General features: G+C 40.0%; 2 protein-coding genes across 3 annotated transcripts in view; one reads left to right on the top strand and one right to left on the bottom strand.

Moving 5' to 3' along the window:
- Positions 1-143: 143 nt before the first annotated feature.
- On the bottom strand, positions 144-3549 carry LOC123519672 (26S proteasome non-ATPase regulatory subunit 14). 2 transcript variants are annotated; one of them, XM_045281158.1, is made up of 8 exons: positions 3531-3549; positions 2325-2424; positions 1827-1976; positions 1412-1628; positions 1148-1260; positions 977-1041; positions 744-879; positions 144-432 (listed from the first exon to the last, which is right to left on the bottom strand). In XM_045281158.1, coding segments are annotated over exons 1-8 (945 nt in total). In that variant the 5' UTR covers positions 3533-3549; the 3' UTR covers positions 144-270. The 2 variants fall into 2 exon arrangements, with proteins under 2 accessions (XP_045137093.1, XP_045137094.1); XM_045281159.1 differs by lacking the exon at positions 3531-3549 and adding an exon at positions 2735-2880.
- The window catches only part of LOC123519669 (eIF-2-alpha kinase activator GCN1-like), a 19576-nt gene continuing 9929 nt past the window's right edge, over positions 3499-13145 (top strand). Inside the window, 21 exon segments of the mRNA XM_045281155.1 lie at positions 3499-3624; positions 3721-3823; positions 5765-5960; positions 6147-6381; positions 6666-6818; positions 6970-7171; positions 7521-7699; positions 8011-8208; positions 8325-8480; positions 8618-8783; positions 8888-9126; positions 9283-9454; positions 9575-9711; positions 9855-10021; positions 10170-10270; positions 10273-10366; positions 10493-10701; positions 10833-10968; positions 11240-11478; positions 12632-12798; positions 12881-13033. Coding sequence (XP_045137090.1) covers positions 3610-3624; positions 3721-3823; positions 5765-5960; positions 6147-6381; positions 6666-6818; positions 6970-7171; positions 7521-7699; positions 8011-8208; positions 8325-8480; positions 8618-8783; positions 8888-9126; positions 9283-9454; positions 9575-9711; positions 9855-10021; positions 10170-10270; positions 10273-10366; positions 10493-10701; positions 10833-10968; positions 11240-11478; positions 12632-12798; positions 12881-13033 — 3417 coding nt within the window. The 5' untranslated portion in view covers positions 3499-3609.

The raw sequence follows: 13145 nt of genomic DNA, 5'->3' as shown, positions 1-13145 counted from the left end.
GTACTAGTGTACCAAATAGTGTTTATCAGCTGTTTGGTATTGCTTTTGTTATAATGGGATACCAAAGTGCAAAGTTTAGTATAAAAGTTGTGTTGATTGATTTGTTTTGATGGAAGGTGGAGCAACAAATCAAAAAACAAGAATTATGACAAATACATTTTATTCAGTAAAGATTAGGAGTGTTCACAACAAAGCTATTAATATGTAGCAGAAAAAGGGACCCTCTAAAATAATTTTATGATGAAGTGTTGTAAGCATGTCCTGTGCTGCTCACTTGAAAATAACCGTGTCCAACATGGCCCCCAAGCACTGGACAATATTGGAGGTCATGAGCACCTCAACCTTATCCTCTAGATGGCGCTTGGGGTCCAGCTTCCCTACGTTCTTAATAGCAAGTTGTTCTGGAGTCATTTTTTCTTCTTCTTCCAAACTCTGCAATGAAGATGTCATATAATTATCATGTTTTATTTCTTGGAGAATTTCTTACAGCTCTGGGTAGATTTTGCCTTACATTTTTAATTACTCATTCATGAACCACTTAAATGCATATATTTTTCACTGTTTTAATATTTGGCTTTTCATTTGATTCACATTACATATCCATATCAGATTAAATTTAAATTTAAATTCCAGTAAGTCTATGGCATCACTTCTAGCCAGAGCATTGCTTGCAAAATTTAAAGAGCTCACATTATACATCCAAGATTAAGAAAGATAACATATTTGATCAAGCCTAAATTTACCTTGTTGTAAGCTGTGGCTAAACTGAGAATCTCCTTGACAGTATCCTCATTTAAGCTACTGTGCTCGTTGTAGTTCTGAAGCATGAGTCCCTCCATCCAGGACTTCTTATGTAGGTTCAGGAGCATCTGCTGTTCTCTGCAAGTGGGAGAAACATTGTTTCACAGTCTCTCTGTCTAGATGAGGAAAACTATACATCAATATTAACACTTCCAAGCATTCAAGTCTGTCTCACCTTTCATTCATGCGATATTTAATAGGAATTGAGTAATAGTGCCTGTTCAACCCATGGATCAAGGCCTGAAAAGGAAGAATTATAATTCATTACTTTCCAGCAACTATTTGGTTTTCACAGGTTTCATATCAATAGTTGAAATGGTTGATGTGAAAATGGAACGTTACACACCTGGATTGAAGGTTTCTGAAGGTGTCCAAGGTTAGAAGTTGTCTGTCTAGGTTCCTGTCCAAGAACCATCATGTTTGGATTGATCAATCGGAAAGCATCTATGACTACCTTGCCTGCAGGAGGTTAGATCAATGATAATGAAGGAAGCAAAATAGAGCATAATTACAACAGTAAATATCAAGAAATTTATCCAATAAATTAACTAAGAGATATCCAAGAGATGACTACATGACTTTGCTGTCGTTCTTGTCAGGATGTGCTCACCTTTAACTGATTGTATGGGGTCGACCACTACTGCCACAGCACGTTCAGACAGCGCCTCAAAGCTCTGTTGAGTATTGATGTCTACCCCAGAGAGCCAGCAACCAAAGCCAGGGTGAGAGTGGTACCATCCCACCACCATCTCTGGCCGCCCAACCTGCTTCAGCATGTCCAACATCTTGGCCTGAAACACTGGATCTACCGCCTCCACAGACACTCCCTAGGTGCCAAACATGTAGGTGTTAAGATGTGCCACAGAAATACAGACCAAGTATATGAGACAAAAAACACATAAATAGAAATAATCATAACAATGAATAAGTAAAATTTATATAAGACTGACTGCAATACACAAAAGCTGAGGTAATTTATAAGACGAATACAAACGAGTGAGTAAAAAATCTACGACAGTGCTTACCGTTCCACTCTGAGGCATGGCAAACACATCAATGACCCTCACTGTGTAGTCGTCAACAAACTCGCCCAGCATGAGACCCATCACTTCCATGGGGACGCCAGCACGTCCATGTTTGAGCATCTTGAGCAGTGCTAGTGACGAGATGTACACCTGGGGGACGGGGGTAAGGGAGAAGGAGCTGTTACAGATGTGTTACCTGTGTGTTATCCTTAGCTAGTTCTGAAGTGCTCGGCAGATCATACAAATGATTTTTTCATCACTGAGCTACATAATTATCCACCAGGAAATATGAAGTGACTGAAAAATTTCCTGCACATCACTGCAACAACTAAGGAACGATACAATATGGTGGCGTATATAAAATTTAACAATAAAACTAATAATGTTGAAATGAAAGATAAAAGTAACAAAGAATGAGTTCAAATATAAAGCCAATGATCAGCTATGGTTGATTTGAAGGGAAAATAATCCAAAGACTGCAGCACTCCACCAGATTACCTGTTCGGCGGTGTCGGGTACAGGGGCATCATTAGGTGGCGGGCCCTGTCCCAGCGATGGCAGTCCTCCTCCCAGACGCAACAAACGATCCATTCTTACCCTATTGACCAAACACAGTATTAACCCATTTACTACAATCATCATTTACTAAACTAGGATACTGAATTAGCTCAGTATACTTTGTTCTCCTTATACAAATGCTTCTCAACTCACAGTCTAGGTCATCATAAGCACAATAATGATTCTTTTGTCTAACTCCTCGATGTGAAAATGACAAGACAATAATGCATCTATTTCAAGGCCCCAAAACAAGCTTATTATGCGCATTTCGTTCACTTCAGTTTCATGCTGTGATTCATAAAAGCCACACTAGTCTTCGGGAATGAGTAGAAGTCTAACCTACACCTTACCTTGTGAAAAATTAAAGTTTAAGTGCCTGCCAACCCTTGCCTCGGTGAATCGGCCTCGAAAGTGTCAACAAGTCCGAACCCTCGACTTGTATCTTGAACACATCTGACTTGCATATCAACTTTTTCTATGCAGTCTTCACAATATATCTGAATTAACTTAGGAAATTTATATTTAGAGAAAACTTGTATTAATTTCTATGTTTTTTGTTTATCTATATTATGAAGTCGAGGTAAATAAGACAAATAATAAATGGATAAATAAAAGAAAATGAATTAATTAATACATGTAATAATTTTTCTAAGAGCTAGAAAATATGACACATAAATTTATATGATGACACTTTTTTTTTCATTATTTTGTGTATGAGGCCGAAATGATACATCGCTGAACTAGTTCAATATTAACTTCCTGTTATATAATTTTCTGTAAATTATCTGCCCATATGTTACATTTATTATACAGCTAAAGGCCTTGTGCTTTATAATGTCCATCAGATCAATATATCCTGGTGTAGTAACGTGATATGAGACACTATTATACACCTCTGGGGTCCATGCGGTCCCAGAAAATGTGATACAGTTTTCTTCACGCTATTTAACATACTTGTAGCAGAAAAATATGTAAAAATGTCTTGTGTACAATGCAAAACAACAATCTTATATATAGGACTAAACAATGCAGCCTACATCAGTATCAACAGCTTCCTTAAATGGAAGATAGTATTAAAAATTCAAATAACATATAGAAAATACAGCATTATCGTAAAAAATCAAATATATCTATCATAAAACTCACATTTATACCAATAACAGCTGGCAGATAGAGGCAGGCTGGCAGTGGCAGGGACACACGAACACACGGACACACTGACAACATGGGCGAGACGGAGGTAAGCAGGGATCTTGTACCACGCTTGAAATCCACCTTTAACACCTTTTGTTGGGGAAATATGCCTGTGTGGTTAATGTGACGGTGGTGTTTGCAGGTGATTGAGAAGCTGAAGGGTGTGCCGCAGCTGCTGGCGGCCACGAGGAGGGCGAGGAGGGCGGCCGGCATCCAGACCGCCCTGGAGGTGGTCAACAAGGAGGGTAAGGCTGCCTCACTCTCACCTGCTCCTCGCCTCATCTCCATTTCTTACTTTGCTGACAGTTTGCCTTGTTGAATTAATCACTAGTGAATCTTCTAACTCAAAAGCATCGCAGTAAGAAAAAAATCCTGATGCGTGGTTGACTTGTGACATATGCAAACCAGGTAACAGGATAGTAACTCACCTCACAGGCTAGGCTCAAGGAAAGGTTTACCTGCCCCTCGCCTCACCTCAGTCTCATATCTCTTTGACGTTTTTCCTTGTTGAATTACTAACTGTTGAATCTTCCAATGTAAAAGGGTCTCAAACTAAAATCTTGCTGTTCATGGTATAACCAGCCCAGTTTGCATAGAGCTATTAATTGTTGAATTTTCCTACCATACCTGGTTGGCCCCCATGAAGGGAACACTATAGTGGCTAGCACACCAGTGCCAAAAAACCAACCAAGGTATATAAAAAAGGGGATGAAGACACAACTGGACAGTATGCTATAAGCATACTGCATATATATATATATATATATATATATATATATATATATATATATATATATATATATATATATATATATAGACAAAGAGAATATGATGACTTAGTGACTCTCACTATAGTCAAATAGTTCATCACCTATAAAGTGACGAGTCTCCTTTTAAATGTAGTGAAGTTATGTTTCAGCTAACTCAGCAGGGAGAGCATTCCAGTGCTTGGCTACTCTAATTGAGAAAAATCTGTCATGTCTCACAGGATGCGTGGGGAAAAAAATCTTAAATTTATGACCTTGACATACCTCTCAGAGAGCCCATGGAAAAAATATAAGTAGGAACAACACCAGACATCCTGTGAAAGATCTTCCAGCACTTGATTGAATCAGCACAAAGCAATCTTGCTTTAACAAAATATAGGTCTAGAGTTTTGAGTTGCTGATCATAAGACATGTTACCAAGACCCATAACTTGCTTAGTCCACTGTTGCTGAACTGATTTCAATAGAATCAAATCCACGATGTAGCCTGTATTCCAGACTGGGGATCCAAACTCAACTAATAGTCAAATATGAGTGATAAAAAGCTTAACAATGAAGGAAGGAGACCAACAGAGAGTGGATTTGAGAAGTAAGTGTAATTAATCCAGCATCTTTATGCACCAAAGATTGAATGTGAATATGAAATCTCCTTGATGGCTCAGTAGTTATGCCCAGATCAACTGCAATGTTGGTCATGTATAATGGTTTACCTTTTACCATATATAATGAATAGGGTCACATTGTGGCGAGAGAAAAATTCATAGATATTTAAATCAGCCTTATGTAGCAAACTAATAAGAGAAGAAACTTGAGAAAACAAAGCAGTTAATGAATCATTCAATAAAAGTAAAAATAAACAACCAAATAATTAAAACTAAATCAGATTCACTGTTATACTGTCAAAGGTGTTGAGAAAATAAAATTTATGATAAATTTATTGTTGAATGTCAACATATTTGTTGATCACAATTTTGAAAGTTTCCATCATATGCCCTCTTGAATGACTGCAGATGATGTGACACAGGAAAATGTTCCATTATCAATAGTGCAGATGGATGATGGATGTGTTGTAGATGATTCCAGTAACTAGTGAAGGTGGTAGACAAGTCTTCCTCAGAAAGATGGGAAGACTTGTGGTTGAAACATAAATAAAGTATTCCTGGGTCAACCAGAGATTTGTCTAACACTATCACCACTCACCTGGGTATAGGTATAACTATATCAGATGATTCCAGCCTTCAGTGGTTGAATGATGAGGAGTGGTTCCTTCCTTTGATGTTTATTGAAGAAAATGCAATATGAGATGTGATGTATATTTCTTTGTCAATTGATGTAGAGTGAGTGGATTTAAAAAGTTGTCAGGACTAGTTTATTATTGTGTAAGTTGTTCAGTATAGTTGCTTTACTTATCTGCCATCAGAGCTCCCAGAGGTTGTGGTAAAAGGCGTGTCCCGGCTAGCAGTGCAGGTAGTGCAGAACTACACTGATGGCCCTTCCCGTGTGCGACTCAGGGAGGTCATCCTCACCCTTGCACGAAAACATGGATCAGCAATTCCTGCCCTGGCTTCTTCCCTCCTCAGCCAGGCCCAGAACCATGCCAATGTCCCCCACTCCACGTGAGTCAGTCAACAGTGTCACCTCATTCACTATCTTGGTTGATGCATCATAAGACAAAGAATCAAAACCATAGATAAAAGCAATGATGAATGCTTAGAAACTTAGCATATTATTCTTATAGTTAGGCAATGTCATTCCCATCTTTCCCTCTGAAGTTAGTGTATTTTCATATTTTTCTATGTTAGGTGTGCTGTGGCTCGCACACACATCTCATCAGTGCAGGTGGCAGCCCAAGTGTGGTGCATTGTAGTACAGGCCAAACACTCCCTGTCTACTAAGGAAGCCACAGCTCTCACAGAAGCCTTGGCCATCCACTACTCCCTCACTGTAGCGGCCAACAACCCAATCCTCAATTGCAAGGCCAAGAAGGCCATTGGTCAGTTCCTGAAGAATGAAGAACTACTGAAGGGAGTATGCCAGGTTAGTCTTCATTCACACAGCTTTGTGGGGATTTGTGGAGAAAGAAAAACAGTAAGAAAAGTATTGAAACATTCTGTTCTTTATTTCTCTCTTTTGAAAATTCTTGAAAAGAAATGAAAGTTAAAAAGAATAGCATTAAAGTCCTTTTTATATGCATTTGATGTATGCAAGTTAACCTGCAATTGATATTGCAATGAAAGCAGTACTAAGTGAAGAGTGTTAGATGAGATAGTTGGGCAGAGGAAAGGGACATGAATGATGACAACCACGCTTATTTGTGTCAGGCGGTGGTGAATGGGGAGGTGACTGTTCACCGAATGATCCTGGGTGGTCATCTACTCCACCTGATGGCTGAGGCAAAGATTACCCCTCCTGTGGACATGAAGACGCCCCTCACACAGGTCTACGTGAAGCAGGTCCTGCAGTCCAAAAATAAGGTGAGTGAATGATTATCACCTATAATATAATCAGCCTATCCTTAAGTATGGTAGTATAGAAACTTTACAATCAATGTAATTGTTACTTATTGATATTAGCAATTCATAAATTGAATGAAAACTTGTAATGTTTCCTATTTTCACTTTGTAGCCATGGCAGTTTGTGCTGGAGCAGACTTACCCTCTCCTGCGTCAGCTAAACCACCAAGAATTCTCGGAGAGTGTTTTGCCAGTTGCTAAGAAGTCCTTGCTTCGTAACCCTGAGGTGATTTTAAAAGCTGTGGCTCACCTTTGCTCGGGGCTTAACTTGGACCTCAGCAAGTACCTGGAAGACATCATTAAAACCTTGGCTAGTAAGTTCTGCAATCATGTAACTTCCTTGTAGACTGATGAGTCTCATTTTATGTGTGTCTGTTTCTAACTTTGCTAAGATGAAGATGAAAATTAAGATTTGGATATATGAATTTTTCTATTAAAAAATCAACATTATTATTGATGGTACTGAAATTTTGGATTTATTGGTTTATTGGGTATTGGGCAATAAATTTATCTTAGTTATTACTGATGAGGTTATTATTGATTTCTTGGCTATCATGATAATTTTTTTATTTTTGTTATCCTGCCCAGCTAAGATGAGCATGTGTGTGTGATTTAGCAGTGACCATTTGATGTGTTTGTTAAATGGTTTTTTTTGTATCTCAGGTCCACTGCATGCCAAGGAGGATCAGGTGAGGGATGACACAGTAGAGGTGTGCCGCCAGCTGGCCAGACAGTGCAGTGATGCTGTGGCCATTGAGAAATTCATTGGACTGCTTTTTGATGTGTTCTTTGGTTCTGATGGGAAGCTGACTGCCACCACTCACAAGATTTCAGTTCTTCAGGTATGTTTCTATCTCATAGTTTTCTGATTATCTGATTATCTCTGCTTATTTATCAGATTATTATTCTCTTTGTTGTAATTTTACTTCTGTCTTACATTCTTTGCCTCAGGTTCAGGATTTGTGTCATTATTCAATCAGTTTTTGACATGGTATATTAATGATCCTTTCCTTTGAAATTTGGTAGAACCTTGCTTGTGTGAAAAATATAGTGATGTGTGATCATCACTATATATTTTTGTTTAATGATAGATTTTTACTCATTAATGTCCAGCAAGTTAATTACTATTATTATTATTTATTGTTTTCTGCAGGGTGTAGAGGCTGTGAGTGAACACAGTGTGACAGGCAGCAGTGCACAGGCCCTGTCTGGCAAAGTTTTGGACCGAATGATGAAAGTTCTGGAGACTGAGAGCCATGAAGGTACTCTCATTCAAGCCTTAACTGCCCTCTCTGCCTGGACTGCCAAGTTTACCACAGATATTCCCCAGAAACTCATAGATTTTGTGCCGGTAAGTGATGAATGTCAAGTTGCTTGTTGGCAGAAGCTATTGATTTGTGATTTATATAATTTTGAATATGCTATGAATGATGGATCAATATTGGCTCATACCTGTTCCCACCACAGAGAGGCATGACACTCAAGACGTCAACTGCTGGCATCCGCTCAGCTTACGTGCGATGCTTGCAGGGCTGCATCACCTCATCCAGTGCACACAAAGCAGCTCCACTCATCAACCACCTCATCACCACCATTGACAAGGCCCTCAGCCAGATAACACAGGTTTGAAGTCTTATTATCTGTTTTGCTGTAGACTTTTGAAGGAGGTAATAGCATCACTTTGTATGAATGACCTAAAAGTGAAGAAAATATATTTAACTGAGTGGAATTGACATTGGAATATTTTTTTGTTCCACCAGATTCCTGTGTTAGTGGAAGCTCTGACTTCATGTGTGCTGCTGCTGAGACTTAGTGCTGCAGATGTGACCATGGAGCAGCGAGTGGCCCCCATCTGGAACACTGCCTTAGACCTGCAGAAAGGATACTTTACTGGAGAGAAGTTCCTTACTCAGGCTTCAGAAGATGGTTGGTTGGGTTCATTTGGCATGCAATGTAAAATTGTACAGATTTTTATAAGTCTTGTATTTGTCTGGTCTGAGTAATGTTAATTGTAATAACTGTGATTTCAGGATTGCTGCAGCTGGTGACATGTTGTGAGCTGTTGTTGTCTCAGCACAGTGCACGGCTAGGCAAGGGCATGTCCCTGGTCCACCAAGCACTGGTGTGGTGTCTAGTCTGTTCTCACTCTAAAGTGCGCATTGCTGCTCAAGCCTCCACAAAGAAGCTGGTGTCTGGTCTAGGAGGTGCTCAGCTGGCCACAGATCTCCTAAACTCCCTCACAACAATGACAACAAATAATAAGATTCAGGTGAGTATCAAAGTCCCTGGCCATCACTGTATTTCAAATAGTAGCCAAAAATCTTGTCATTGCTTCTCAAAACCTACACTCTAGAACTGAAAAATTATCTTTATAGGTGACATTTTTTGTTATTTTTAAAGTATGTTTGATTGTATCTTGGTTTAGTTAAAGAAATCAGAGGAGCAAGATGCTGGGGGTGGAAGTGGAGGGGGAGAGCTGAGCCCTGCTGGGGTGGCTCAAGCTCTCATTGCCATCTGCTCTCCCAGCACTCATGACAAGAAGCATTTGGAGCAGCTGGCTCTCCTTGCCCTCCGGCCTGCCTTCCATCCATCCCTTGGTTAGTTTATGTCTTCACTTCAGTTTATTTGATGTTTATATGATTTATCTTGAAAGTTTTAAAACTACTTGGGACTTGGACATTTTACTCAGTTTTTATTCTTTACTTTCTTTATAAAAGCACGTGAATACCCTGAACTGTGGGAGCAGGTGGTTCGGTCAATGGGTCTTGTACCTGAGCAGGTGATTGCCAGTCAGCAAAGTACTCTCATCAAGCAGTTTACTACAGACTTTGTACCTTCACCTATAGACCAGCAGGTATGGTGGAAAGAAACTTATAATTATAATTTGTTGTTGTTTGTTAGTTGCATCTTTTTCTGTAGGGCCATGTTATCTTGTTTGGAATCTAGGGATGTGTGCTTCATTGTGCATGTGTGTTCATGTGTGCATATGTTTTGCAGGTGTTCTCGGGGCTGTGTCGCCTGGCTGGCCAGGTTGTATTGCCTCCAGTTGTTGCCTTTATTAACAGCCGATTGAATAATCCGAAATTGGTCCAGATCACAGATGAAGATTATGCAATATACCTTACCCCTGAAGGGACTCTTTACAACCAGAAGGTGGTTGAGCAGTAAGTCTGAATATGATGTGTAGGAGCCAAGTCACACAAATCACAAGTCATTTAATATCAACATGATTCCTGACTTTAAAGTTCCTGTTTATAGTTTTGCATATTATGGTTAGAGGATGTACTACTTTTATTGTCAATACTTTTGCAGAGCCTTTGAAGACCATTTGAATATAAGGAATGTGAAGAAATCCAACAAGGTGTACAGCCACAAGGAGCAGATGATGATGCTTGAGGAGAAGAAGAAGGAACTGGAAAAAAGCGGAAAGAAGGAAAGCTGGAACTCACTCCCAAGCAGAAGGAGGTGTTGAGAGCACAGACTGAAAAGGAAAACTCAATCCGTAACAGGTGATACACTGAAACAAATAACACAAATGTAAATGGCCCCTTATCCACTTTTTTTTTTTTTTTTTTTTTTTTTTTTTTTTTTTTTTTTGAGGCTTTCAGTAATTAGAGAATATTTATTTTTACTAGAGTGAAAGACCTGTCAGAAAGCACCAAGTCTTCCCTTGCTCTGCTGGAGGCTGCTGTAGCAGGGAATGTGGAGGACCTCAGCCCACACTTCACTATCCTTATCCCTCTACTCACCTGGGCTCTGCGCTCACACCTGATTGCTCCGCAGGTGTGCAGTCTCTTCGTCAAACTCCGTTCTGCAGTTTTTGAGCAGCAGGACGATGTCTATGGTAAGATATGATGTTTTTAAGTGTAACAAAATTCATGAGTTATTCTTACAATATAGTATACCGTCATGCTTTTGGATAAGATGGGCAGTCCTTAATTATGAGATTATCATTTGCCATTTAACATTGCACAGCGCACACCCTAGCCAGAACAACAGTGAGAGTATGTGAACCTGTCATGAAGCTGCCGGAGGATTGGCTTGGTGAGGCGTTAGTGGATGCTGCCTTCAGAACCCTCAAGATGATCCACACAGCCACAGTTCCAAAGCAGTATGTGAGAAACCCAGGGAATGGGTGCTCATTGACTTCATACTTTGATTTATAAATAAGACCCCCGTGTAGTGTAGTCAGTGAGGATTGGTTCTCATACAATTACTATATATATATATATATATATATATATATATATATATATATATATATATATATATATATATATATATTTAACCTGCTCTACACCCATTCACTATTCATTAGAGTGCATAGCATGCAATGGTGGTTCTTGAATTTTGGAAGAATAACACTTGTATTCACGGTCCAGCAATGATGAGGATGAAGAGAAGTACTACTGTGCCCCTGGCTTCATGTACTGCTTCCCCTTCCTGGAGTGGGTTCTCTCTAAGCATCTTGGAGGAGAAGAAAAGTTTGAGGTGGTAGCCGGCCAGGCACTACAGATCATCAGTGAGCACATGGCCATGAGAGGGGCTGACAGCACAGACCTCTACCACCCTCGCTATCTTCCTCGGAAGCAGCTCCTCTCCCTTATCATTGGTGTTATCAGTAAGTTGTTTCCATAAATTATTGTCACTTTGGTTTCATGAATTATGCTGAATACAGTAAAACTTCGCTTGACGAACGTCTCTAGGGACGAACAATTCAGGAGACGACCAAAAAATTTGTCAATATATCGACCCAGGGAACGAACGATATTTCGGGGGACGAACGCGGTTAAACGGTGCCGGTGAGCCGTTTGTGTGACAGCCAACCCGGCTATCACACAACAACAAAAAACATACGCACAAAAGAAAATAGAAACAGGAACATACGAAAAATATTACATAACATAATCTCCGTGCCACCACGATTTTCTCCTGTTTTTCCTGGGCATGGTGATGTTACCGGTGCGCTCTACTGTAGCTTCCTCGGCGTTATCCTCGCTGCTTTGGTGGCTCTCAGCATTGCTGTCATCATCATCCTGGCTATGTCCAGGTACTGCAGATTGTGGCACATCCATCGCAGCTGTTTCCTTGCTTGCCTGGCAAGGAACACTGCCCTACTGCCCGCTCCTCTCACACTGAGCATCACCTCCTAGGATCAAAGGAACTTCCTGGCCACGTGCCTTTAACTTCCCTTCTTGGAAGTCCAAACTTGCTCCCACACGCGTGAGGAAGTCAATCCCCAGCTGGCAAGGGTCTTCCAAAGGCATAGATGAAGACTGGCAATCTTTCCATGTTTCCCACGCCGATGTTCACTATAACGGGGCCCCACATAGCAGCACTGACTTGTGATGCTACACAGCTGTTGTGTAGCTCTGGCACGCTGCGCACATCCAAAGTCCTCTCTCATGACTGTCTTCTCTTTTTTATTCATTTTATTATCATTTTGATAGCATTTAGGTAAGTAAAACAATTTAGGCTTTCTATAATTATTTCGTTCATGTCATGCATACATTAAAGGTCTATTTTGAATGAGTTTTATGGACAAAAGTATGATTTTTTTTTGTCTTGAACGGATTAATGGTATTTCAATACATTCTTAATGGGAAAAATTGATTCAGGGAACGAACAAATCGAGTGACGAACAGGATTTAGAAATGAATTATGGTTGTGAGCTGAGGTTTTACTGTAGTTCCTTTATTTTTTCCTTTGTTCAGTACAATAAGTAATGAGTACTACCTTTGTTCGAGATTCAGTAATAATGGTAACATTTTCAGGTAGCAGTTCAGGCCGCACACAGCAGAATGCATGTGTGGTGCTCCAGGAAGTTTGCCGGTGTGGCTCGGGGGAACTAGGCTGTGACAAGGCTACTTCTGATGAAATCAGTGTCCTCCTAGACAGTTTGCAGGCCCCAGCTCAGTCAGTCAGAGATGCTGCACTCAGGGTGAGTTTCAAAGTCCCTTGGATTTATAACTTTTTGATGTAGAAAAAAGTTGAGTGGCTGTACTAAACTTACATTTTGACAGGGTTTGTTGGTGCTCGTGAACTCCTTGCCACGTGTGGAGGATGATGTGGAGGCATGGCTGCAGGTGGCTCATCGGCTCTGGGTGGCAAAGCACGATGTGGCAGAAGATGTGGCTAACCTTGCTCAAGAATTGTGGACCAAAGCTAATATGGAGGTGAGATGTTTGTACTTTATCTATTTTGGCCAACTATATCTTTTTAATAGTTGTTTTCCTCATATCATTAATCTTAATAAAAATCTTAAATTTTATGCCTGTACTGTATATA

The sequence above is a fragment of the Portunus trituberculatus genome, chromosome 45, assembly GCF_017591435.1.
Source record: "Portunus trituberculatus isolate SZX2019 chromosome 45, ASM1759143v1, whole genome shotgun sequence".
NCBI classification, from domain to species: domain Eukaryota; kingdom Metazoa; phylum Arthropoda; class Malacostraca; order Decapoda; family Portunidae; genus Portunus; species Portunus trituberculatus.
The sequence above is the reverse complement of the archived record's forward strand: the minus strand, read 5'-3'. Positions and strand labels throughout refer to the sequence as shown.